Genomic DNA, 26,389 nt, shown 5'->3' with positions numbered 1-26,389 from the left:
CTGCTCCTGCACCCCGCTTACCCCATCTTCCATAGAGCAGGGCTCAGGACGGAGGGAGTTTGCAGCAGCTGCCCTCTGAGCAAGCTGATCTAATTAATAAGGCAGTGTACTTAAGGGAAATGCGCATATTTCCCTCCATTCCTGCTGCCTTGCAGAGTGAGAGAGTTAACCCCTGAGGGCTCAGCCAATTGCTAGTTCATTATTTAGCAGTAAGGGAAATATCCCACCCTCTGACTCCTCCACCTCAACCAAGCTTCACAATCATCATCACTGTGTACTAGTATTAAATTGTTTGTTTAAAACTTATACTGTGTGTGTTTGTGTTTATATATATATAATAGCTTTTGTCTGGTGAAAAAAATTTCCCTGGAACCTAACCCCCTCATTTACATTAATTCTTATGGGGAAATTGGATTCGCTTAAACATTGTTTCGCTTAAAGTTGCATTTTTCAGGAACATAACTACAACGTTAAGTGAGGAGTTACTGTATAAAGAAGTTATGACAAGAAAGAGATTACATGTGGAAACACACCACCACTTAGCACCACACTGGGAGCACAATACTGAGTCAGAAAAGAACACCTCCTGATTAGTAACCAGCGTGACTTCCTACCCCCTAGATGCTGCTTCATGGACTCACATCCAAGTACTAACCTAGCTCAAACCCATCTAGCTTTTAAGATCAGAAAGGATCACAACACAAAACAGTGTGACTCTAGAGATTGAATCACACCTTTTACATCTAGTTTTGCTTTATTGAGTAGTTTAGGTTTAAATATTTTGGTGGGGTTTTGTAAGAAAATGCTCAGTATCCTTTCCTCTCCTCAAATCCCAACTCTTATAGCTACTTCCTTTGCTTAGAATAGTACAACAAGTCACATTAATCAATTAATTAATCTACAGATGTGATGCAGCTGCATACCAAGGGTCTCATTTTGTGTGACACTTCTTACTTACCTCTAAAGGTGAGGGAGCTCCAAAAGTCACTTCCAGACTGAAGTCCACTCTATTCTGAGGTACCATATCCAGTGCCCGGCTGCTGTGACATTTGGTTGGCTAAGCTGCCCACCCACAATATTAATACTACAGGGCTACAAAGCTCTCCATTTACAAAGTGGGTAAAACTACTTAACACAAAATACAAGCTCTCACTTCCTACTTTGTATTTTACCTTGAAAAGGTTTCCTTCAGGATCCAGCACCTCACAGATAACATTGGAGGTGTGTTTCATAACGTATCTCCCTGCTCGTTTCTCCTCACGCTCGCAGAGAAGCTGAGTTTTATTGAAAATCTCATGGGAATAAACTGCTGAACAATCGTCATCAATGAAAAGGCAGCCGGTACTGGAGGGTAACACCTGCCATAACAAGAGGAGAGAAGGTTCAGCTGCCAATGGTTGACTCCTGAGTTTAGAAGCAATATGAAAATGAGCAACTGATGAATTCAGGAAGAAAAATCAAATCCAGACCTTTAATATTTAATTATCCTGTTTGGAGGGAGTGGAGGGGGAAACAGAGAAAGACAAAGCCCATGACGTAGGCTGATGTTAGTCTGTGCAAGATTTTAAACATTAATATTTTTAATGTGAGAGCAATTTTGAACTGGCTTCTGAAGTAAAGGGGAATCCACAAAGTTATGGAGTTTGAGTATAGGTGGAGTGGCCACATTCTGCACAGTTGGAATCTGGATAGGATGTGGAAAGGCCATAGAAAATGGAGTTATGATAGCTAGGGTAAGAGGAGACAAAGGCAGGGATGAGAAGTTCAGATCACATAAACACATACATTACACTGTTATAATCTTAGACTAATGCTCACCTGATACGTTCCCTGTGGCTTTGCTATAATAGATGTCCCATCTCCAAAGATGGTACAACAGGTGCTGTCTTCACAGTTTGTTATAACCGTAGCAAAGTCAGGATTCTCCACGCGTATGCATTTTACTTTCCTTCTGATGGTTTGTGAGGATTCACCTAGTAATGAACACAGGTTAGCCACACCAAACAGGAGGACATGAACTGTGGGAAAATCTATGTCTCAGTTTCTTTATCTCTAATAGGGCTGGTCCTTCAGCTCTTGCACAGGGCACCTTGATGAACTCTTCTCCATAAAAATTCCTTTCATTGAAGGCACCTGCTCTTATATTCTCAAAGCAATCTGTAGGCTTGGGATTCTCTTAGACTCTGCACTGTATTTGGACATCCAAGTAGCCACAATAGCAGAAAATCCTCACTACCATATACGGCTTGTCAGAAGATTATGTGTAGTAGACCTAGCCACAATAATCCATGCATTTGTAACATGTAGGTTGTAGTATTGAAATTCTTTATATCTGGGAAGGAAGCCCCATGCTGTGAGGAAATGCATCAGCCCACCTGTTCAGCAACACAGGTCACAGAGAACACATCATCCTCATATGCTATTCTCTGGACTGGTTCCCCTTTGAATACATAATCCAGTTCAAAGTCCTACATAGTCCTGTCTACCTGAGTAACCATCTCTCCCTTCATGACCAGAACCTCCCACTACATTCCACTAGAACAATGTCATTGTCAACCAATAGGGGTTGGCACCTGACCCTGAGAGACAGAACCTGCATAGCAACTGGACCAAAGGGACATAGTGCCAGAAGGAATATGAATGACCATTAGCCTCACTGCATTCAGAGACAAAAGTAAAACGCACCTCTTTGCACCCAGGCTTTCTCACAATAGTACCGACATTCTCACAGATTCAGTAATTTAAAAATCAAACACCCTCTGTCTGCTTGTTGGTGACAGGAAAGAAAGAGGGATTTTTTTTTAAAGTAATGAGAAGTATGTGGCTACTACCACAGTGATGAGGGTCAAATAAGTACATGGATGGATGGATGGATGGATTAAAGACCTGCTTGTTACCGCTCTTTTGCCACAATGAAGTCTATTATAACAACTCCTGAAGAAAGAAAGTTCTCCAAAGAAGCCCATCCTAGACCAACTGAGATCAGATTTGTTGTGTAGGCTATACATATAAAACTTTGGTTGGAAAATCTATTGTTTATGTTGAAATATTACAGTTTTACAAGATACAGGAGTGGGAATTGCTCCCTTTTTGATTTTACCTATTTCTTCATTATCCTCAGATACAAAAGGTTCCTCATAATCTTGATAAAACGTGGTGATTCTAGTACCATCAGCATGATCCACTATCTTGGTATCATCCATTTTCTGAACCATTAGCACCTTGTCTTCTCGCATTATCATAACCTGGAAGGGTAAAAGAATACTGGTTTCCACTGGCTCTCAAATAACACCGTAAAAGCAGTATCAATAATACATTAGATAGATAAGATAAGATACTGCACATTTGACAAAGCTAAACAACACAATTTTACATTGCTCAGTGGTTTGAAAGTTCAGAGGTTTTTTCCTAATCTAATACCCGTGTATCTTTAAGAGTACTGTATAATATTAGAGATCTAAGGAAACATATCCAATGAACAAATTCTGTAACAAATGCTATCAGCCAGATCTTTAAACTCAGTAGGATAGAACTATGATATTAGAATAGCAGTACCATTCCATTAACTGGGTCAGTTGCCTGATAAGTTAACAGTGGCTTCAGGTCTATTCTGTTTGCTCCCTTAGTGCCCACTTGGATGCCTGATGGGGTGGTTGTTATCCAGATGCCTAACTGGTTGTCTACGGGTTGTAGCAGAGTAGGCAGGGGTTCCTGAACAGCAGATTCAGACAACTCATACTTGGCTGCTGGTGCTGTGCTACCTTTGTGGCCACCCTTTCCTGTAAGAACAGAAACAAACACCTATTGGTCTACGTCCGTGTAATATGTAGCACAGAGCTTCAAAAGATGTCAGTAAACTATAAACTTTCCTGGAATATCAAAACAGGACATTGCAAAATAAAAACCACAGCTTGCTGTAATGTGTAAAGTGTGGCTGGAGGCCCAACTGAGATCAAGAAATCCTGAAATGTGGTCTCACTTGCCTTCTCTCTCTCTCTCTGCAGGATGAAATCAAAGTTGATTTTCTACAGGTTTTTACTGATGATGAGCTCAGTCACCAATTTCTATTCATGAGCTAAGGCCCCAGGAAAGTACAAGTTAATGTTATGATTATGGGTAATTATTTTGAGCTGTACTCTGAGGCCCTTACTCAGTTGTTACTCAGCCCTTACTTAGCCAAACACCCGTTGACTTCAACAGGAGTGTCCCTCAATAAGGACAGAGTAAAAGGTGAATAAGGTCTTGGGGATTTGGTATTACCAAAGGTCTGAGGATTTACTTTAATATACTTTGTATTGGATCACTCTGCTATTGGTGAACTCATATATATATATTTTCATTTGTGTTTTCTTCCACATTAAAAGAAAAAGAAAGGGCTGGAGAGAAAGAGGAGACGTTAATGCCTATAAAGGTGACAAACTTGAGAAGTATCACAACACTAAAGTGCAGGTAAAATGGCATATTCTCAACACTGGCAGAACTTTCAGGCTGCAGAAAAACTTTTTCTGCTGAGTATGACCTTGCTAAAATGCCATAATTCCAGCTGAAGCACTTGTAGATTAACACTGAAAATGCTACCTTTTTTAGTGCTGATCTCAGTAGAAGGCTCCGGTTTTGGCAATGGTTGGGTCTGTAGGCTATTCTCAACAATGGATGATCGTGTACTAACTGCAGGTGATGGTATTAGAACAGAATCGGGACTCTTGATCACCGTGCCATCAGGAAAAAGAACCTAGGGGAAAAACAAAGCAGTTTCTTTATGTTAAAATAATTTCAAATAACAAAAAGAACATAAAGCAGAGAAAATGTTCAAATGAAAGTAGTAGATAGTGGAGAAGAAAAGAAGCCCTCAGAGTGAGTGCAGGAGATAAAGATCACTAATCAGAAAAAGGTGGGATCAATAATTGTAACAGCACAAGCTTCTAATAAACAGTGATTCTATTTAATTACATGGTGATATTATAAACATAAAAAATAATTACCATTCTATTTAAATTGTTGATATTTCCTGAGTTTTTTGTATGCCACTTTTTACAGACCAGCTAGCTCATTTGTCTCACTGTATTGGTCTTTGTTCAGGGATGGGTCATTTCCAGTACTGGAGTATCTAGCTTTTGCCATGATAGTGGCTCATAGAGGAAGAAAGTTACATATTCACAGTAAATGTGGTTTTTCTTGACAGGTTGTCCACATATCCTCCACTCTCGGTACATGTCACAGGGTGGCGAGCCTCTTTACAAGGAGATGGGCCCAGTCCACTTTACTTGCCTCCCCAGGTGGAGAGAATGAAGATTGTCATGTGACAGGTGGGTCATGTCACTATATCAGGCCTCTGGAGTATAGATAAGAGGGGCTTCATGAAGGCAGTCAAGCCAGAGGAGAGAGTCACAGGGCAGACAGAGGCCTGCCCAGAAACAGGAGGTCTTGGATCCCTTTCTGGGAGAAAGGAAAGACTTCAGGTAGCAAGCCCTGCAAGTTGCTGCTTGAGACGGAGAAGGGTAGGGTTTCCACCCATCTGGTTTTCACCCAGACAATCTGGGTTTCAGCTTGTGTGTCTGGGTGCCGTTTAACAAGCCCTGATGTCCATTTTTTTTGAACTGTAGAAAAGATGGCAACCCTAAGCAGAAGGAAGGAGGCAGTGCTGCAGACGCTGCCTCCGGGGCCAAGCTGCTACACGTGGCCCTGTGCAGCCTACAGGTGGTAGACAAGGCAGCCTCGGCTGTACTGGTGAAGATCCTGCAAGCGACGGGATCAGGGCCATGGGGAGAAGAGGTGTAGCAGGGAGCAGGGCCTCAGGCAACTGGCCAATGGGAACTGGAGGGGTGAGGGGTGGTGCCTGTGGGCGAGAGTTGCGCGCCTCCGCCTAGGAGCCAGACCTGTTGCTGGCTGCTTCCAGGGCGCATCGCGGTCCGCGGTGCACCCCAGCTGTGCTGCTGACCGGGAGCCATGGGAGGTAAGTCCGTGCCCCAACCCTGAGCCTCAGTCCTCTGCCCCAGCCCTGAGCCTCCCCAAACCTGGAACCCCTTCCTGAACTCCAAACCCCTCATCCCCAGCCCCACCCCAGAGCCTGCACCCCCATCCCAGAGCCCTGACCCCCTCCCACACCCCAACCCCCTGCCCCAGCCCAGAGCCCCCTCCCACACCCTGAACCCCTCATTCCCAGCCCCACCCCACAGCCCTCACCCCCACACCCCAACCCTCTGCCCCAGCCCTGAGCCCCTCCCACACCCCAAACCCCTCATCCCCAGCTCCGTTGGGTCATGGACATCAACAATTTTCTTCAACTGGGTCCCCAGGAAAAAAGTTTGAAAACCACTGCACTACAGTGGGCCACAAAGCTTTGGCTGGCTGCAAGAAGGCATCATTAATTATGAAGGTAACCCTTCCTGGGTTTGTTGCCTAGAGGATGTCCACCAATTTGTGACTATTTTCCTGTACTAGTTCAGCTTGAGTATAAGAGCTGCAGCCATTCTCCTGAGCAATTCCTGGTAGGATATGAAATCATCTGGGACAGGAGAAGCGGAACTCAGGGCCACTGCATCATCCAGAGAGGATGAGGACGGGATCAGTGGAGCCACAGGTGTTTCCTGGGGCATAAGCTGTTCCTCTGGCAAAGGGTCCTCCAAAGGAGGTGGCTCAGGTGGATGGATGTTATCCTGTGCTTGTGTCATAGGCTACTCTGAGGTTTGGGCCTCCTCCAGGTAAGGGGTTTATACCTCACCTGTGTGGAGATCTGCATCTGTGGGAATGAAAAGCACCCAGAGATCCCTACGGGGCCACTGAGACATAGGGTATGGCATAGGAGGCCAGTACACAGTGGGCCAGGATGATTTGTCTTTACTACGAGAATGACTCTGCTCTCAGTAGCAATGTTTACCCCACATGGGTATCTTGATCTCTTTAGTCAAGGCAGGATTAGAGAAGAGCTGAAGGACTCCAACCTGGAGTGTGATGTGCTGTTTGAATAATCAGTGGGCATCAGATGTACTATCGTGATGGGGCCACAGGATAACCTGTCTTGTCCACTGCCCAGTGGGTAAGGTTAATGTCAGTACCATAAGCAGAACCATGGCTGGCACTGCAAAGGCACCTTGAGAGGGTTTTGCAGCAGGGACTGGTACTGAGGATGGGTGTGCTACTGGTGCCGAGGAACTATTTGGTCCCCACCCTGAGAAACCCACCGATACTGAGAATGCTGATGCCAAACTTGATGATGTAGACAGTGCTGAGGGCAGAGAGTGCATCAGTACCAGTCCAGTCAGCAGAGATACCATGGATGGTGCCTGCTTCCTTCATTGGTACCGGAGCTGAGGGCAATCTTTGTCCTGAAGCAGAAGAGGACAAAAGGTTTGAACTAGCCTGAGGCACTGGCCCTGCCCCGACGTTCTGAGTTAATGGGGATGCCTGGATAGACAGACAAAGTAAGTCTGATGCTGCCATGTAAACTTGTAAGGTCAACAGCACCGACAGCAATGGAGCAGCAGTCATGTCCATAGGTGCTGAATTCAATGGCTGTCCCACAGATGGTTCCAGAGTTGACAGTACAGTACTGGGATCCTCCCACCTTGGTACCGGGGAGACATGGGTTGATGCCCTGGCTCTATCCTGGGTACCTGAGTTTTGCTGAGGCTGAGGCCCTGTTCTCAATGAAGAGGAGGATGACTCCCTCTTCAGTCTTGGATAGCGCCAGTCTGTTTTATGAGTCCTCTGATGAGGGACATGTGGAGATGGTGAATGATCCCTTTCCTTTATCAAAGGGAGATCAGAGTTCTGGGGTCTGTCCAGAACTAGTGCAGAGGCAGAGGACATCTGAGGACCGTTGATCAAGCAATCTAAAAAAGGTCCAGGTGCCGAGACAGGCCTCATTGCCTGTGATGTTGCTTCAGGCGAACGTCTATCGTGATCTGCATACTTTTCTTTAGTATGGCCTTCGCCAAGGCACAATAAGCAGAGTGTGTGAGTGTCACTATGAGAGATAGAAACCACACATGACAGGCAATTTTTGAAGCCCAGGGAATACTGCATAGCCTACAGTGCTGAGCAGAACAAACTACACTACACTAAACTAAACGTACTAACTATGTACAATATGAAGGTCTCAGATACAAACTGCTGATGCAGTAGAAAAACTGAGGAGAAAACCTGCATGGGGAACTCAGACTCAGGTTGCAGATGGTAAGAAGGAAATGAGGAGGGCTGGGGTGCTGCCAGCCTTATATAGTCTCAGGAGGGTGTGGCGTTCTGTACCTCGTGGGAACACCCTTCCTACACCCCCATGTTCATCTTTATAAAATGATTGTGTGGTGTCCAATGCAAAGTTTGTCATGTTGGGTGTCTTTGGAATGCTCATGATGCACTGATTGTTATAGTGATGTTACAGTAATTGTTGTTACAGCAATGTTACAGTAAGGTTATAGGTTGTAATTTCATGTGTGTAGTTATGAGGCTGAAAATATATCCTCATGGCTTAAAATAAACCCAGGCAAAAACTCTCCAAGAGCAGAGAGGCAATTCACACCTCATCAGGGCATGTATGGGACAAACCCAGCTCAGCCTCACAGGAACAAAGGACACTGGCCTAGGCAGCAACAAAAGGATTTGTTGGACTCTCGAGTGAGTCACCCCCCTTCCTTTGGTCAGTTTGGGACTGCAATGATGTAATGTTCACCTGACTCTGAAGGGGAGGGGGCAAAGCCAAAAGGGAAGAAAGAACATGACAAAAGGGAGAGACGTTTGCCATGCTCTTCCTCTCTCTTCCACCTACATCTACACACACCACACCAAGTGACTGAAGCGCTGATCAAAGGGGAGAGCTTGGCTGAAGAGCAACCAGCCAGCCTGTGGTGAGAAGCATTGAAGTTTATAAGGGCACTGGAAGTGTTAAGATCAGCTTAGGTGTTTTGCTTTTATTTCATTTGACCAAATCTGACTTGTTATGTTTTGACTTATAATCACCTAAAATCTACCTTTGTAGTTAATAAATCTGTTTGTTTATTCTACCTGAAGCAGTGCCTTTGGTTTGAAGAGTGTCATAGACTCCCCCTGGGATAACAAGCCTGGTACATATCAATTTGTTAGTTAAATTGACAAACTCATATAAGCTTGCAGCGTCCAGCGGGCATAACTGGACACTGCAAGACAGAGGTTCCTAGGGTTATGTCTGGGACTGGAGATATTGGCTAGTGTCATTCGGTTGCACAATCCAAGGAGCAGCTTACATGCCAGAGGCTGTGCGTGAACAGCCCAGGAGTGGGGGCTCTCACAGCAGTGCAGGCTGGCTCCCAGAGTCAAGGAGTGACCTAGCAGATCACCGGTCCGGATAACACCAGAGGGGAACATCACAGAGGGTCACAAGGAGGTGTACGGCATGAGCACTGCCCCAACAGATACTGCTGCAGGAAAAAAACCCTCTGGCTCTTGGTGTGCTAGGTGCCAACACACCCAAGTGGAATACGCCTCTGCAACCACTCAAAGAAGAGATTATAGATAGGCAGAATATATTGAATTTATATGGCTCCCATTACTGAAGTATCTGAACACCTCACCATCTTTAATGCATTATCCTCACAATGCTCCTGTGAGGTAGGGAAATACTATTATCCTCATTTTACAGATGGGAAATGGAGGTACAGGAAGACTAAGTGACTTGGCCAAGGTCACACAGGAAGTCTGTGGTGGACTAGAGAATTCAACCCAGGTTCCCACCACCTAGGCTAGCCCTCAAGCCACTGGAAAATCCAACATGGCATCTGGACAGGAAAGAAGCACTGTACTATTACTATTACAAAAATATCAAAAGCAGTAGTCTTGAAATGACATTGTAAAAAGTGTCTCTGTGGGGCACCTCCCTAGCTGGGCTGGGCCCCTCACCATACCCAGTTTCCACCACTGGGATGGCCTACTATAGGCCACAACCTCTTAGTTCTGGTAGTGGCTCCACCCTTGTGGGCCTGCTCACTTTCCTTCTGGGTAAGGGAAAAGCAAAAGTTCAGGTCAACACAATCCAAGCCCCTTGAGGAGTCAAGAAAAAGGCAAAAAAGCCTTCCCTCAGGGGTGCCTGAGTAGCAGTTTTGTTGGAGTCCTTATGGCTGGCTAGCTGAGTCAGTTGCTCCCTATCAGGCTTGCCCTGGGGTTTGCCGGACTCCTTGCAGAGCTGGGGGCAGTTCTGGCATGAGGGTTCCTCCTGCTATTTCAGGAGCCCCTCTAGTCACCCCCTTCTCAGGGTTTCCCGCCTTGCGTACTGCAGCTTCCTCCCTTCAAAGCCCTCAACCTTACCAAGCATGATTGGCAGGGCTGGCGGGACAGGGCTACCTTAGCACACACAGCCTCCCAAGCCCCGTCTGTGTCAGTGCGGGATTTATACACCCCATCACAGACATCTAGCCTCAAACAACACAGGCTGGCCAACTCTGTATTGTCATTCCAAAAGGACTATTCTTCTGGCTGTGGTCTTTCCAAGAATCGTGTAAAAACATATCTTTTCCCAATAGTGCAGACTGCCTACAGGCAGAAACTGTAGGCCAGGACTACCTGGCCTGCCCAGGAAACCAAGTTGAACCCATTTCTAATCAAACTCTTTACTATACCTGGGTGGATCCATCAATCATGTACTTTACGACAGTTCCTTGGCTGGTAATGACTCTAGACACTTCCTGTTCTACTGGTTTCTTCACTGCTTTGTACAGATGGGAATGCTTCATCCTTAGGGGATAACTCTGCCTAACTAGGATTTCCAGAGTAGGTTGCTTGGCTTTTTCTGCCTTGGCCTCATCTGCCTTGGCCTCATCTGCCTTGGTTTCACTTTTGTTGGCTTCATCTGCCTTAGCTTCAGCTTCCAAATCTGAAATTAAAGTCTATATTAATCAACAGTACCACAGTAGCCATTGTCATCTAAGCAATTCTAAGGAGCCCATCATTGTTGTATCTTAGCATCAATATTGGTGAAATTATTATTTAGTGAGTGCCATCACATTGGTTGATGCTTTACAAACATAAAAGTAGACAGTCTCTGCAAATAAATTCTTTGGGTCAATCTTAGACACAGACAGTAGAGCTCATTGTATACCGAGTGTAGTGGACAATTGTGTAGACAGGCTGTACACCTATAGGAGATTAATACTGCCAATTGAAACTCCTGTACTGTACACTATTTGTTTTGACATCTAATATTGAGTCTCTCTACCCTCTGCACTGTATATAATGCTAAACTAATCTGACCTCACATACCTTGAACAGACAAATATTTTGACATGGGAGTGGGATGGAGGCCTGAAGGTAAAAGATGATTATTCTAGTAATTCAGGGTTATGTGACCAGTAATCTAGGTTCTCCCGCTTTGTTAGAGTTGCTGGGCAGGCCGGCTCAGGCAGTAGCAGATACAGGCTGGAGCAGGGGCTAGATAGTGTGGAAACAGGCACAGGTAGTGCAGGAACAGAAGCAAGGGCCAGCTGGAGCAGGCACAAGGGCTGACTGGAGCAGGAGCAATGGCAGTCTGTTGAAACTACTGGGAATGGGAATGCGCCGGCCAGATAGTGACATTGAGCAGACTGCTTTTCTTAGAAGCCTAAAACCCTACCTTGGGATGACCTCAGTTGATTCTTGCCTGTGGATTGGCTGAACCCTGGTAGAATGGTGTGAGGCCTATCACAAGACCTGCAGGCAATTGCCTCTGGTGACTTGTCATACTCTCTTGCTCAGGGATGACTCATAAGGTTTAGGCAGGCTCAGGCTCAGAGGTATCAAACTCTCTCCCATAATGATAAGCCTTTGTGCTGAGGCTCTATGAACCACCAATATCCATCTTTTAGCCATTTATATACACTACAAGTCATAATGAAGATGAAACTGCTCCAAATCTCAATCTTAGGATTACTAGCAACCCAAGTGTCACTGCAGTCTACCATGTGCAGTTGAACAGTTGTGCAAATGTCCAAAAACAGTGGCAAGTTGAATCACTGCAGTAGCCTAATAGGCCAGACACAGAAAGTGGGTCATGAACTGCCCTGAGCCTTGCTCAGCTACACAGAAAGAAATTCATTCAGTTGTTTTCTATAACAATGTTTAGGGAATTGTTTTCAATATTAGATGTCAGAACTTTCCTGTAACTATGTTTAAATCCATCTCTGCATCCAAAAAAAAAAAATCTTTTGTGATTTTAACTGTATGTAGAATAATCCTGTCTCCATAGTGATTCACAAAACTAACCTATAGAATTTTGACCATGGAAAGTCAATACCAGCCCATTGGGGCAGGAGGCATTCAAAGTCTGGAAAACAGGGACATCTGGCACCGCTTGTGTTTCAGGTGTTGGTGGTTCTATTTCTACCTAGAGAACAGAACAGATTAGTTTTATTACACATTTCAAAAAGCATTTTATAAAGTTTAGTTTTGTTACATTCTCTGGTAGAGCTAGTATCTAAAGGTCTGATTCTGCTACCTACCTTATTAATGTTGAGTTATAATTTAATCCGTAATCAGTCCCACCATAGGTGCCGACTCCATGGAGGCTCCGGGGCTCAAGCAGCCACGGAAAAAAAATAGGGGGTGCTCAACACCTACCCGCCACAGTGGTTCTGCGGCCCTGGGGCTGGCTGAGGATCAGCTGTTCGGCGGGTCCCAGGGTGGCCAGCGGAGCCATGAGTGGCTGGCAGGAAGCGCTTGGGGGAGGTGGAGAGGAGCGAATGACGGGCGGGGTGGGCATTGGGGGAGGAGGTGTGACATTGCACTCCATATGATTTTATGAAAATATGCTAATGAGTGTGAATATAATGTAACTGGAATATGCTTCATGCAAAAGGTCTCTTGTAAGGTATCATTACAAAGCTTATAATCTACTCAGTGTGGTCATCCTATTTGTATAAATGTATCATTCTTGTATCTGAAACTAGGAATATAAAATATAACTCTGAAGTCCTATTGTAGTTATGCAAAGTGTGGGCCATTAATGGTGGTTTAGAATCTTGATGGCTCCCATCAACTAGGACAATTGACTGTAAATGGCTCTGTTTGCTTGCAAGCCTTCCTGTGAGTCAGGCCAGGAAGAATGAAGGCTTGGGGTCTCACAGGACATGTGACCATGTCACCTGGTACTGGAATCCATCTTAAACCTGGTGCTTTTCCAGTTAGAAGGAGGGGTGGGGACCCAGAGAGACAAAAGATTCCCGCCTTGTGCCAAAGATATAAAAGGGGGTGGAACAGAACAAAAGGGGCTGCAGTCGAGAGAAGTCCCCTAGCTACCACCTGAGCTGGAACAAGGACTGTACTGGGGAAAGGATTGGGCTCAGACTAGAAAGGAGTCTAGTCTGTGAAAGAAGGTTATTGGAACATCTCTAAGGGTGACATTTACCTGTATTCAGTTTCTTAAATGTATTAGGCTTAAACTTGTGTGGTTTTGTTTTATTTTGCTTGGTAACTTACTTTGTTCTGTCTGTTATTACTTTGAACCAATTAAATCCTACTTTTTATATTTAATAAAATCACTTTTTGCTTATTAATTAACCCAGAGCAAGTAATTAATACCTGGGGGAGCAAACAGCTGTGCAAATCTCTCTATCATTGTTATAGAGGGCGAACAATTTGAGTTTACCCTGTATAAGCTTTATATGGAGTGAAATGGATTTATTTGGGGTTTGGATCCCATTGGGGGAGCTGGGTGTCTGGGTGCTAGAGACAGGAGCACTTCTTAAACTGTTTTCAGTTAAGTTTGCAGCTTTGGGGTGCGTGGTTCAGACCCCGGGTCTGTGTTGGAGCAGACTGGCGTGTCTGGCTCAACAAGGCAGGGTTCTGAAGTCCCAAGCTGCCAGGGAAAACGGGCTCAGAGGTAGTCTCAGCACATCAGATGGCAGTCCCATGGGGGTCTCTGTGACCCAACCCATCACAGTGGCATAGTCGACAGGATCTGTGCACAGCTGATTGCTTTGAAATGCTGGTAGTGATTTTAAGTGAGTTTTAAGTGTGCTGGCTGGAGAACAGACAAAGTGGTTACCAGTTTATTATTTTCTATTTGCTTATTTCGGATAAGGGAAATAGGGACAGAAAAGTAAGCAAAATAAATAAGAGTGAAGATCAGAAGAAGCTAGAATTGCTCAAGTTGCAAATTGCCCAGAAAGGCTGAACACTGGGCGCTGGAAAAGTCTCTGTTAACTAAGAAGCCCCTGAGCTGAGTGAATCTCAGTTTCAGTGAACTGCAGAGGGGTGTGGCTCAACCTCTGGGTCTCTGCTGAAGCTGACTGGAGTGTCTAACTCAGCAAGACAGGAGTGGAGGGGCACCTGTTCTGGCAGGAGGGGGTTCTCTGTGGTATCCGAGCTCATCGAGGGAAAGACAAATGGAAATTGATGTGCAATTTGCCTGGGAAAAGGCTGCCCACCAGCAAACCCTGGACTTAAAAGACAAAGCAACTGAGGCCCAGAGACAAGCACAAATTGAGACCCAGAAGCATGAACTGGCTGTAATGAAGTGGAAGAGGTGCACAGAAACATGTATCCTGGAGGTGGAAGTTGGGGTTCTGGTGACTGCAGCGGTAGGAACAGACCCCAAGGACTCTGTAGCTGGAAGCAAGCCCAACCTGAGTGAAGGGGGGCGGATTTTGCTGGCCAGTGAAGGGTCTGCCACAGCTGGATCAGGGTCACCTTCCCTTTTGGGGGACACAGGAGTGTCTGCCCTAGAGGAGAATCCAAAGAGGAATTTTAGGTATACTGCCTCCGCCATGGACAATGTCCAAGTCTCTGGCAGTAAGTTCAGGAGGAGGGTGTGATGTGGCACTCCATATGATTTTATGAAAATATGCTAATGAGTGTGAATATAATGTAACTGGAATATGCTTCATGCAAAAGGTCTCTTGTAAGGTATCATTACAAAGCTTATAATCTACTGAGTGTGTTCATCCTATTTGTATGAATGTATCATTCTTGTATCTGAAAATAGGAATATAAAATATAACTCTGAGGTCTTATTGTAGTTATGCAAAGTGTGGGCCACTAATGGTGGTTTAGAATCTTGATGGTGCCTATCAACTAGGACAATTGACTGTAAATGGCTCTGTTTACTTGCAAGCCTTCCTGTGAGTCAGGCCAGGAAGAGTGAAGGCTTGGGGTCTCACAGGAAGGCTTGCAAATAAACAGAGCCATTTACAGTCAATTGTCCTAGCTGATGGGAGCCATCAAGATTCTAAACCACCATTAATATTTTCATAAAATCATGTGGAGTACAACGTCACACCCTCCTCCTGAACTTACTGCCAGAGTCTTGGACACTGTCCATGGCAGAGGCAGTACATGTAAAATCCCTGTTTGTCTCCGGTCACACACCCTCCCAGTACCTTTAAACCCTATGATGTCATTCATAGGTGTCCTAGCAAAGTTCTGGGTTCCTGGTCTCAGGGTGCCTGAAAACATGTTGGGGTGCAGTATTGCTAACAGTATGCAGATAGCAAAATCGGTTAAAGTGTAGGAGTCTTGGCATTTAGCCACCAATGCCATGAGGCGGTGTGCCAGTTTCCCCTGCCACACAGCAGCGTAGGCCTGTTATGCTTTTGCTGCTGTGCCAAGCTTCCAGCCTGTTTACAGGTATAAGCTGAAAAGCAACATGCTTGTGGGACTGTCTTGTCACCATCCCTAGCACATACAAATGTTTTTTCCATAAATCAGGTATGTCACACATCTTTAAAGGGTTTACCATTAGTATTAACTCCTTTGTCTTGACCCATAGATGAAGTAGCAAAAGACACAAGATTAACAGCAAATTTACGGTAGACAGGCTTTGTTCACACAATTTAGCTTGTTTAGTGTCTATTGCATTTCCCAATTACTTTGTGTATCATGGTAAGTGCTCTGATACCGAGTCTCCTGCCTCTTTGGAGAAGGCTTTCAATTTGGCAGGGAAAGGGTGCACTGCAACCATGCCTGCCCTCAGCCCCTCCCTCTGGAATTTCTTTGGGTTGGACCCCACCCCTTTGTGAAGCTTCCCAAATGCAAAGTTTTTCTCCCCGCGGTCTTGAAGAGACAGTGTTATCTTTTACAAGGGTAGCTAGAATAACATTCTTTAATGGAATGCTTTGGATTGGTAAGATTCCCTGGGTTACCCCACTCTCTGTTCCCAATAGGTCAGCTGGGTAGACTCTCCCCTCCAGGAGATCTGACCCCCAGTCTTCCCTCTTAAAACCTGATTCACAGAAGAGGGGTCTGGCATTTTAGATGCAGATTTTTCACCCTCCTCTTGGGGAAAAGCCTCCCTACAAAAGCTGGGCAGACCCTCCTGACCCCCTCACCTTCTGTTGGGACTTCCCTCTCTGGGCTCCCCTCTGGGTCAGTGTAGCGGGGTGGTCACCCGCTCTGGCCCAGAGGGGCTTAAAACAGTCCAGGAGAGGGCTGTTGCTGGAGTAAGTAGCTCCCATGCTGATTGGGGAAGCGGCCTCAGCTGTGGCCACACCCCAATCAGGGCTCAGCTGGCCCTTATAAGAAGGCAGAGGGCTAGCAGAGCCCCAGGCTGAGGTGAGGGACCACAAAAGGGTACTAGGGCTGCAGAGGGGCAGCCAAGGCTTAGGCAGAGGCAGCTTGTCCGACCCCCCTTGCCAATGATGAGTGGTACAGACTGCAGTCTGCCCCAGGGAGCGGGGGCTAGATGATGACTGACAGTTGCCACTGAGGCAAGGGAGGGATAGGGGGTGGGGGTTCCCTGGGGAGGGGAGACCCAGACTAAAGGGGTACTGCCAGGGGGCAGAACCCTCATCTAGAAGGACACCAGGGTCCGGGAGGGACATGGGGCCAGCGGCAGACAGGACGGCAGCCGGCAGAGGGCGCTCCTGGCTGAAAAGAGCTAATTCCCTGGACAACCAGCAGGAGGCGCCACACCAGTGAGTTGTCGTCCTGCCACAAGTGGTGGAGAATGCAGGCAGAAGCAGTCCGCCCCTGATATAAGGGGCAAGGGCGAGGACTGTGGGACTATTGCCCGGACTTGAGTGACACTGGAGAGGCAAACGGGACGATGGATCCCGGATACACAGGGGTGTTCTTTATGCTACCCCTAGTTGGGGGCAGGGGCCAGTGCCCTGGCAAAAGGGGGCTGGTGACCCACAAGAACTATGGGAGGTGCAGTGGGCCCTCCACGAGCAGGTGGGCCAGCTGTCGAGGGAGCAGCGGGCCCTAGTTCAACTCCTCCAGCAGGAGTTTTGGAGGAGCTGCCAGCAGGACGGGAAGTGGAGCGCCAAGCCCGGGAGGCCTGTGGATGGGTGCAGGACTTGCTACGCCTGCGGACGGGTGGGGCATTTAATACGAGACTGTCCCTATCAGGGTGGGGGCAGGGCGCAGCAGCCCCAGCAGGGACAAGGAGAGGTCCCGAGGACAGCTTGTCGGGTGAAGAAACCCAGGCGGCGGCTGACTTGCTGGGCCTGTGGGCGATCGGGCCACGTGTGGAGGATATGCCCAGGCCCAACGCAAGAGGTTCACGTCAGTCCTGGCAAGGGGACGGGACCCCAGTTGGACCACAGGAAGTCCCAGGCAGCCCAGAGGCAGGAAGCCTGCTGGGGCTGCCGGGAACAGGGTGATCTAAAGAGGCACTGCCCCCTCAGAGGGACTGAGGGGTGACAGGAGGAGGTGCCTTTAGGCCCGGTGGGACCAAACGTGGCAGAGGCGGTGACTGGGATGGAGCGGACACTGCAAGAGGCTGGGACCCAGACCGTCGCTGAGCCAGTTACTGGGAGAGAGACCCAGATGGAGGGGGCCTAGCAGGAGGCCGGGACCCAGATGGTGGTGGAGACAGTAGTTATGGCAGGGGTCGGCAACCTTTCAGAAGTGGTGTGCCGAGTCTTCATTTATTCACTCTAAATTTAAGGTTTTGCGTGCCGGTAATACATTTTAATGTTTTTTAGAAGGTCTCTCTCTATAAGTCTATATATTATATAGCTAAACTAGTGTTGTATTGTAAAATAAACAAGGTTTTCAAAATGTTTAAGAAGCTTCATTTAAAATTAAATTAAAATGTTGATCTTACGCCGCCGGCCCGCTCAGCCCGCTGCTGGTCTGGGGTTCTGTTCACCTAGGCCGGCAGCAGGCAGAGCGGGGCCTGCGGCCGGGACCCCGGCTGGCCAGGGTCCGGCAGCCAGAACCCTGGACCGGCAACAGGCTGTGCGGGGCCGGCGGCAGGGACCCCAGACTGGCAGTGGGCTGAGCGGCTCAGTCCGCTGCCGCTCAGGGGTTCCATCCACCGGCTCCTGCCAGTGGGATCCCGGCTGCCGGATCCGCTCAGCCCGCTGCCAGTCTGGGGTCCCGGCCCTACCCACATACAGTGGGTACCTACCTTCTCCCTGGTTCTGGCCCATTCTCTTCCTCTCTCGGCACTGAGCTGAGAATGGGAGTGCACTGAGCACAGGGCTGGGGGTGAAGGGTCTGGCCAGGAGCTAGAATGAGGGAGGGGGCTCGGGGTAGGAGGTTTGGGTGTGGGGCACTTACCTGGGCAGCTCCCATTTGATGCGAGGGGTTCAGGTGGGAATGTGGGGTGTGTGTGCAGGAGTTCCCGTTTGGTGCTCGGGGTGGGGATGTGAGGGGTGCATAGGGTGTGGGGGGGGCTGGGTATGTGTGGGGGTGCCAGAGTCAGGGCTGGGATCATGGGGTGGTGGTGGTGGTGGTGAAGGAGTCAAGCAGAGGGCTGGGTGTGTATGAGGGAGGTACAGGGCTCAGGTCAGGGGCCTGGGGTGTGTGCGGGGCTCAGGGCAGAGGGCTGTGTGTGTGTGTGTGGGGGGGGGTCAGGGCTTAGGGCAGAGGGCTGGGTGACTGCCCCCCTCAGAACTCCCAACCCCCCCACTCCTTGTCCCCTGCCCACCCCCTCCTGGGACCCTTGCCCCTAACTGCCCCCCAGGACCCCACCCCCTATCTAAGCCTCCCTGCTCCTTGTCCCCTGACTGCCCCCCTAGGACCCTACCCCCTACCTGTCCCCTGACTGCCCCAAGCCTTATCCACACCCCCACCCCCCGACAGACCCCCGGGACTCCCATGCCTATCCAACCGCTCCCTGCCCCCTGACAGGACCCCCAGAACTCCTGACCCATCCAATCCCCCTGCTCCCTGCCTGCCCCAATCCCTCTCCACACCCCTGCCTCCTGACAGGCCCACCCCCAGAACTCTCAACTCATCCAACCCCCCCCCCACAGCTCCTTGTCCCCTGACCACCCCCTCCAGAGACCCCCTACCCTAACTGCCCCCCCTGGACCCTTCTTGCTCCCTGTCCCCTGACTACCCTGACCCCTATCCACCCTCCGCCCCCTGACAGACCCCAGGACTCCCATGCCCATCCAACCCTCCCTGCTCCCTGACTGCCCCCTCCAGAGACCCCCCGCCCCTAACCACCCCGCCCGGGATCCCACCCCTTATCCAACGCCCCCAGCCCCGGACCCCTTACCATGAGGCTCCAAGCAGAGCATGCAGCCCCGCCCCTCAGAGCGCTGCGCATGTGGCAGCATGGCTCCGGTTGAGCGGGGACCGTGTCTGCCTCCCTGCGGAGCCAAACACTGCCCCGTGGGAGCACGCAGCCCCGGCCCCCAGAGCGCTGTGTGCGCGGCGACAGGGCTCCAGGGGAGGGGGGGGAGGGGCGGGTGGCTTGCTGCGCTCGGCCGGGCGCTCTGGCCCGGGAGCGCGGACCCCGCGGTTTGCCGCGCTGGGAGAGTGGGGCCATTTGCCCACCCCATGCGCACGCCTATGCTTCTGCTCCCTGCCCCCGCGGGGGGAGCGGGCTGGGCTGGGCAGGATTTTTAATGGCTCGCTGGAGTCCTGGCAGGCAGCAGCGTGCCATTAAAAATCGGCTTGCGTGCCGTCTTTGGGAACCCAGACCTGAGTTATGGGAACCCTGACCTGGAGGGAAGAGGGCCTGGGGGACCCGGATCTACGGGCTTGGCTCGAAGCGGCAGAGCAGGCCTTCCGGCAGGCAGAGGCACGTACCTGGGAGATGGCCCGCAGCTGGGAGGCTGCGGAGTGGAAGTGTGTGAGCCTGGAGGGGCAACCCTGGAGAGCAACTTCCGGGGAGCCCCGGCCATGAGGCCCCCCCAATCCAAGGGTGGGGATTTTGAGGGTGTGTGTGTGTAGCAGGGTGGTCACCCGCTCCAGCCCAGAGAGGCTTAAAACAGCCCAGGAGAGGGCTGCTGCTGGAGTAAGTAGCTCCCATGCTGATTGGGGAAGCAGCCTCAGGTGGCCCTTATAAGAGGGCAGTGGGCTAGGAGCACAAACACTCCCTCTCTAGCCTTTGGAGAGGGAGGGACCAGGCTGCTTGAGGAGCTGAGGAAGGTACCGAGGGTGGAGCAGTGCTGGGGAAGGGTCAGGGAGCTGGGGAGCTCCAGCCTAGCAGAGCCCCAGGCTTCAGGCCGAAGTAAGGGCCCACTAGAGGGTACTAGGGCTGCAGAGGGGCAGCTCCGCTATAGGTAGAGGCAGCAGGTCCAAACCCCGATTGCCTGTGATGAGTGGCTTATACTGCAGTCTGCCCCAGGGAGCGGGGGCTAGTTGGTGACTGGCAGTAGCCTACAACTGAGGCAAGGCAGGGATAGTGGGTGGAGGTTCCCCGGGAGGCAATACCCCGAGACTGAGGGGTGTATGGCCAGGGGGCTGTACCCCAGCGCGCAAGGGGCACCGGGTCCAGGAGGGAAATGGGGGCCAGGCAAAGCAGGACACCGGCCTGCAGGGGGTGCTCCGACGGCTGGAGAGCTAATTCCCGGAAGGTAGCAGCAGGAGGTGCCGCAGGGGTGAGTCCCATTCGGTTACAGTCAGACACTCCTGTGTCCCCCAAAAGGGAAGGTGTCCCGGATCCAGCTGTAAGCTCACAGCTACTGGCTATGACAAACCCTTCACTGGCCAGCAAAATCCCCCCACTTCTCCTCAGGTTGGGCTTGCTTCCAGCTACAGAGACCTTGGGGTCCATTCCCACCGCAGCAGTCACGCTGGATATCTGGGTGCTAGAGACAGGAGCATTTCTTAAGCTGTTTTCAGTTAAATATTGGCGCAGACTGGTGTGTCTGGCTCAACAAGGCAGGGTTCTGAAGTCCCAAGCTGCCAGGGAAAATGGTCTCAGAGGTAGTCTCAGCACATCAGGTGGCAGTCCCAAGGGGGTCTCTGTGACCCAACCTGTCACAGGGGGCATAGTGGGGGCAGGAAGAGGCAGAGCAAAGGCAGGGCCTTAGGGAAAGAGGTGGAGTGGGAGCAGGGCCTCAGGGGAGCACCCCCCAGGAAAAAAAAGTCAGCACCTGTGAGTCCCACAGATTTTGAAGTTGGAGAAAGTTTCTGTTTCTTTTATCTGTATTAAATTATTTTAAATGTATTGTTATACATAGAATCATAGAATATCAGGGTTGGAAGAGACCTCAGGAGGTCATCTAGTCCAACCCCCGCTCAAAGCAGGACCAACACCAACTAAAACATCCCAGCCAGGGCTTTGTCAAGCTGGGCCTTAAAAACCTCTAAGGATGGAGATTCCACCACCTCCCTAGGTAACCCATTCCAGTGTTTCACCACCCTCCTAGTGAAATAGTGTTTCCTAATATCCAACCTAAACCTCCCCCACTGCAACTTGAGACCATTGCTCCTTGTTCTGTCATGTGCCACCACTGAGAACAGCCGAGCTCCATCCTCTTCCCCCTTCAGGTAGTTGAAGGCTGCTATCAAATCTCCCCCTCACTCTTCTCTTCTGCAGACTAAACAAGCCCAGTTCCCTCAACCTCTCCTTGTAAGTCATGTGCCCCAGCCCCCTGATAATTTTTGTTGCCCTCCGCTGGACTCTCTCCAATTTGTCCACATCCCTTCTGTAGTGGGGGGCCCAAAACTGGACACAATACTCCAGATGTGGCCTCACCAGTGCTGAATAGAGGGGAATAATCACTTCCCTCGATCTGCTGGCAATGCTCCTACTAATGCAGCCCAATATGCTGTTAGCCTTCTTGACAACAAGGGCACACTGCTGACTCATATCCAGCTTCTCATCCACTGTAATCCCCAGGTCCTTTTCTGCAGAACTGCTTCTTAGCCAGTCGGTTCCCAGCCTGTAGCGGTGCATGGGATTCTTCCATCCTAAGTGCAGGACTCTGCACCTGTCCTTGTCCACTCTGGACCCTATCCCTACCCTCCAGCATATCTACTTCCAGCTTAGTGTCATCTTCGAACTTGCTGAAGGTGCAATTCATCCCATCATCCAGATCATTAATATCCATCATCCCATCATCCAGTTGAACAAAACTGGCCCCAGGACTGACCCCTGGGGCACTCCGCTTGATACTGGCTGCCCCACTAGACATCAAGTCATTGATCACTAACGGTTGAGCCCGACAATACTGACGGAGGAAAAGTCATGGATAACTCTTTTCTTTTGATGGATTATTCCACCAGTTTACACAAGGTGTCAGAGGTTGTCGGATTTCAGACCCACATAGAAACTGTAGGTAAAAACAATAATATGAAGCAGAACATGGTGAAATGGTTGGTAGAGTACCATCAACAATTCTAGCTGCAGCACTCCATATAGTAGCAGCAACACCAACAGCTGAAGGCATTGGTGGAGTGGCTACAGTAACAAGACCAACAGATGATCATGGTGTGTAGATCATGGAGGAGATAGGACAGATAGCTCTGTAGTCCAAGAATGTGCTCCTTCTGTCAGAAGATGACCCTGAGGCCATTATGGCACCCTTTCACCCCTTATTCACCACTGTCATGTAATTAGGACATGTTTTGCACAAAGTATGCCTTGTGAGCTATCATTCTAAAAGTCTTGATCTGCTAGACATTAATATCGCATTGGATTGTATGTGCTATCGTCATATGTGAAGTTATGAAGTTTGGCTATGTATGTGTTACTGAAACATATTGTGAGGTTGAAAACACCCACAAGCAGCCTTTCAGGTACAACAGTAAAAAGGCCAAACTATGTTAATGGCTCATTGAAGAAATGCACACAAGTACAAGGATTACCCCAGGAACTGTGTACAATAGAAACCTCTCAGAAAATGGGAACTGTTTGACCCAGATCACAGCAAAAGAGCTTTCCAGCAAATGGGAAGATATAAAAGGGGGAAACGACATCATGATGGTTCTGAGGTACAACACACCTGGAAACACCCGAGGAACAAAGACTGAACTGGGGGAAGTGATGGTCCCAGGTTAGAGATTTCTAGCCTGTGTATGGAAAAAAAGCTTGTGCCTTAAGAATATGCCAGCCTGTTTATCATTTGGGGTCAGAATTTGCTACTTCATATCCTACCTATCTAATATGTTAAGCTTGGTTTGCATTTTTGTTTATTTACTAGGTAATCTGCTTTGATCTGTTTGCGATCACTTATAATCACTTAAAATCTATCTTTTCGTAGTTAATAAACTTATTTTATGTTTTAATCCAAACCAGTGTGTGTTTGACTAAGGTATCTGGGGAAAATCTCAGCTTGGTTACCACAAGTGTGCATGGTCCTCTTCACATTGAGGGAGAGGCCCCACCCCACTCTGGGCAGCATTTGTCCTCCCCACTTCTGTGTTCCTTTGGCCGTATTTCCTGGGTAGGCCTCAGGGTAGGCCTATGGTTGATTCTCCACCAAACAAAAGGGAAATAGTACCATAAACACAAAAACAAAGGGTGATACTTTCCCCTGCCTCCCCGCTGGGGCTGGGTGTCGCCCTGTAGTCTGCCCCGGGGTGTCAGTCCTTCCCCTAGCAGGCACTCAGGCTTGTTTGCTTCCCCTATGGGGAGGAGTGCAGTCTCCCTTCTTGGAGAAGCTTACTTCCCTGCTGTCACTGGCCTGGTAGCAGCTTGTCTCTTTCTCCCTCCTTTTCTCTCACTGGAGGAGAGGTTTTAAAATATCTCAGGCAGCCTTTAACTGGATCCAGGTGTTCCTAATTGACCTGAGGTAACCCCTTCTCAGCTTATAGGGAAGAGGGCCTTTAACATTCTAGGGCTAACATATCTGCCTTCCCACACCCTCTTGCAGCCGTCCAGCCTCACTTTGTCACATGAGGCGAATGCATACTAGACTGACAGGTGCCCACTCTGTCAACCAATTTATGGTTACAGGTAGACATTTGAAAAAAAATTGTGAACATTTCCCCGCATTTTTAAACCAATTATAGAGCTGATAGAAGATTTTTGAATTTTGAAATTCTGAGAAAATTTAGAATAATCTTTACTCTATTTTTTCCTTTTTTTTTTTAACCAACTCTAATTATGTTGTCAATAAATGGCCAAGCCTCCATGATCATAGCAGACATTACAAAAAGTTATCTTTCCCTGTGGTCTCAGATCGTGACTCAGATCGCTCAGCTAACATTTCTGACCAAGTTAATTGATTTCACTTTGTTTTAAACACTGACATTTGAAAGAATAACCTTGCTGACTGCGACTGTCTTTTCTGCTGAGTCATTCTACCAATTTAGATCTATTTGTGACTTATGATTACACTAGGGGGTAAATTTAGTACTTATTGGGGAATATTCTCTCACCTTTTTCTCTTCTTGCTTTGGAGACTCTTCCGGTGGTGGAGTGATTAACTTGACATGGCTCCCTTTGGCAGACTGCAGAGATTTTGCTGATTTTTGTTTCAGTGACTTGTTGCTTTTTCCTGAAGAAGTGGAAGCAGCAACAGGAGCGGGAGCAACAGTTGGAATATGTACGGAGGGGATATTCAGAATTGTTGCTAAGTTAGGGTCTGTATCATCTGGGGGAGAGGGTAGAGAGAAAAAGCAACATTTTTATGCAATAGACTGAAGTCACATACATGCATGTATCAGGCTTTGTTTGACAAAACTTCAGTTACCAAGTTTTACCTTTTAAAATACAAAACCCCCAGAGACCTCAGGTCCAGGGGCTGGGTGCATGACAACAAATGCAAACCCCTTCTATGGCCTACTCTAACCATAGAGAGGGTTAAGACTAGTGTGTTCCATAGCTTCTGAGATGTCTCTAAGTCGGAGTCTATCATGTATGGGAAAGACAATCTTTCCACTTTCCTTCACCCAAGAAATATTCATATAGCTGGACATGTTCTGAATCTAGTATCCGGGAAAATATAGACGTTGTTACACTTCATCATGGACTGTCCATTAACTCCAGTAGTTTGGAGTTATAATGCTTTTATTCTGCCATGGCAAAGGATCTGTTCTGATGGTCTGTCCTTTTTACTTAAAAACACCTGATAGATTTAATAGAATCATAGAATGTAGGACTGGAAGGGACCTCAAGAGTTCATCTAGTCCATCCACCCGTGCTGAGGTAGGATTAACATAACTAGACCTTCCCTGACAAGTGTTTGGCTAACCTGGTCTTAAAAACCTCCAGTGATGGGGATTCCACAACCTTCCTGTTGTGGTAACCTGTTCCAGTGCTTCACTATCTTTATAGTTAGAAAGGTTTTCCTAATATAAATCCTAAATTATCTTTGTTCCGGATTAAACCCATTACTTCTTGTCCTACCTTCAATGGATATGAAGAACAACTGATCACACTTCTCTTTATAACACCCTTTTATATATTTGAAGACTGTTATCAAGTCCCCTTCAGCTTTCTTCTCTGTAGACTAAACATGCTCAATTCTTTCAACATTTCCTCATAGATCAGGTTTTCTAAACCTCTTATCATTTTTGTTGCTCTCCTCCTCTCTTCAATTTGCCCACATCTTTCTTAAAATGCGGTGCCCAAAACTGGTTTCGGTGTTCCAGCAGAGACCTCACAAGCATCAACTAGAGTGGAACAATTACCTCCCATGTCCTACATATGACACTTCTGTGTCCTCTTAATACATCCTGAAATGACATTTGCCTTTTTTGCAACAGCATAATACGAAAAAATTTGAATCTCTATTCCTGTTGTAAACCCTACAACCACACATACGGAGCATGTATTTGGGGAGTTTTTCTCACCCAGACAATTCAAGTAATCTTCATGCTAGTCTTTTTATGGACAACTTACCTCAGATAGAGCAACACTTGAATCCCAATGTCTTGACCAACACTTTTTATAGCAAGGTCTGATTTACACTGTAGTACAACAACACAAAGAACCAGTCCTCAGAAAATGGCCATGGTTAGGCTTTTTTTTTTAAACTGCTCTAGCTGAATAACAGTAGCTAGTAGAAACACAACCCTCACAAACGTGTCTTTAGGTGGCTTCACAACAATCATTTTTGATTTGGCTAAGTTATAGTGGTTTCAAAACCTATTTTGCACATATACCACTTTTGGCTATATGATAAACTAACAATCTGCTAATGTTCTACTGGCACTGCACATATATGGGAATCAAAATGGAGTGGAATTTTCTATTTAACAATTTTAATATTTGTTGTGCAGCCTTAACTCTGCTCCCTTGCGCATATGCATTATAATACAGTATTTAATTACATCACTACACACTATTTTTTGTGCAGGACCACTGACTTATTAA

At 48.0% G+C, this 26,389-nt stretch overlaps 1 protein-coding gene across 1 annotated transcript in view; it reads right to left on the bottom strand.

The window, feature by feature from the left end:
- SPAG17 (sperm associated antigen 17) overlaps positions 1-26,389 on the bottom strand; it is a 276,008-nt gene that overhangs the window by 53,137 nt on the left and 196,482 nt on the right. The window contains exons 24-32 of the mRNA XM_065399127.1: positions 24,451-24,665; positions 12,205-12,325; positions 11,148-11,162; positions 10,587-10,840; positions 4,579-4,732; positions 3,556-3,779; positions 3,101-3,245; positions 1,819-1,973; positions 1,173-1,358 (exon numbers count right to left, since the gene is read on the bottom strand). Of these exons, the coding sequence (XP_065255199.1) occupies positions 1,173-1,358; positions 1,819-1,973; positions 3,101-3,245; positions 3,556-3,779; positions 4,579-4,732; positions 10,587-10,840; positions 11,148-11,162; positions 12,205-12,325; positions 24,451-24,665 (1,469 nt within the window). The remainder of the gene's footprint in view (positions 1-1,172; positions 1,359-1,818; positions 1,974-3,100; positions 3,246-3,555; positions 3,780-4,578; positions 4,733-10,586; positions 10,841-11,147; positions 11,163-12,204; positions 12,326-24,450; positions 24,666-26,389) is intronic.

This window comes from Emys orbicularis, chromosome 1, assembly GCF_028017835.1.
Source record: "Emys orbicularis isolate rEmyOrb1 chromosome 1, rEmyOrb1.hap1, whole genome shotgun sequence".
Lineage (NCBI taxonomy): Eukaryota > Metazoa > Chordata > Testudines > Emydidae > Emys > Emys orbicularis.
Note: the sequence above shows the minus strand (reverse complement) of the source record. Positions and strands in the feature narration are given on the sequence as shown.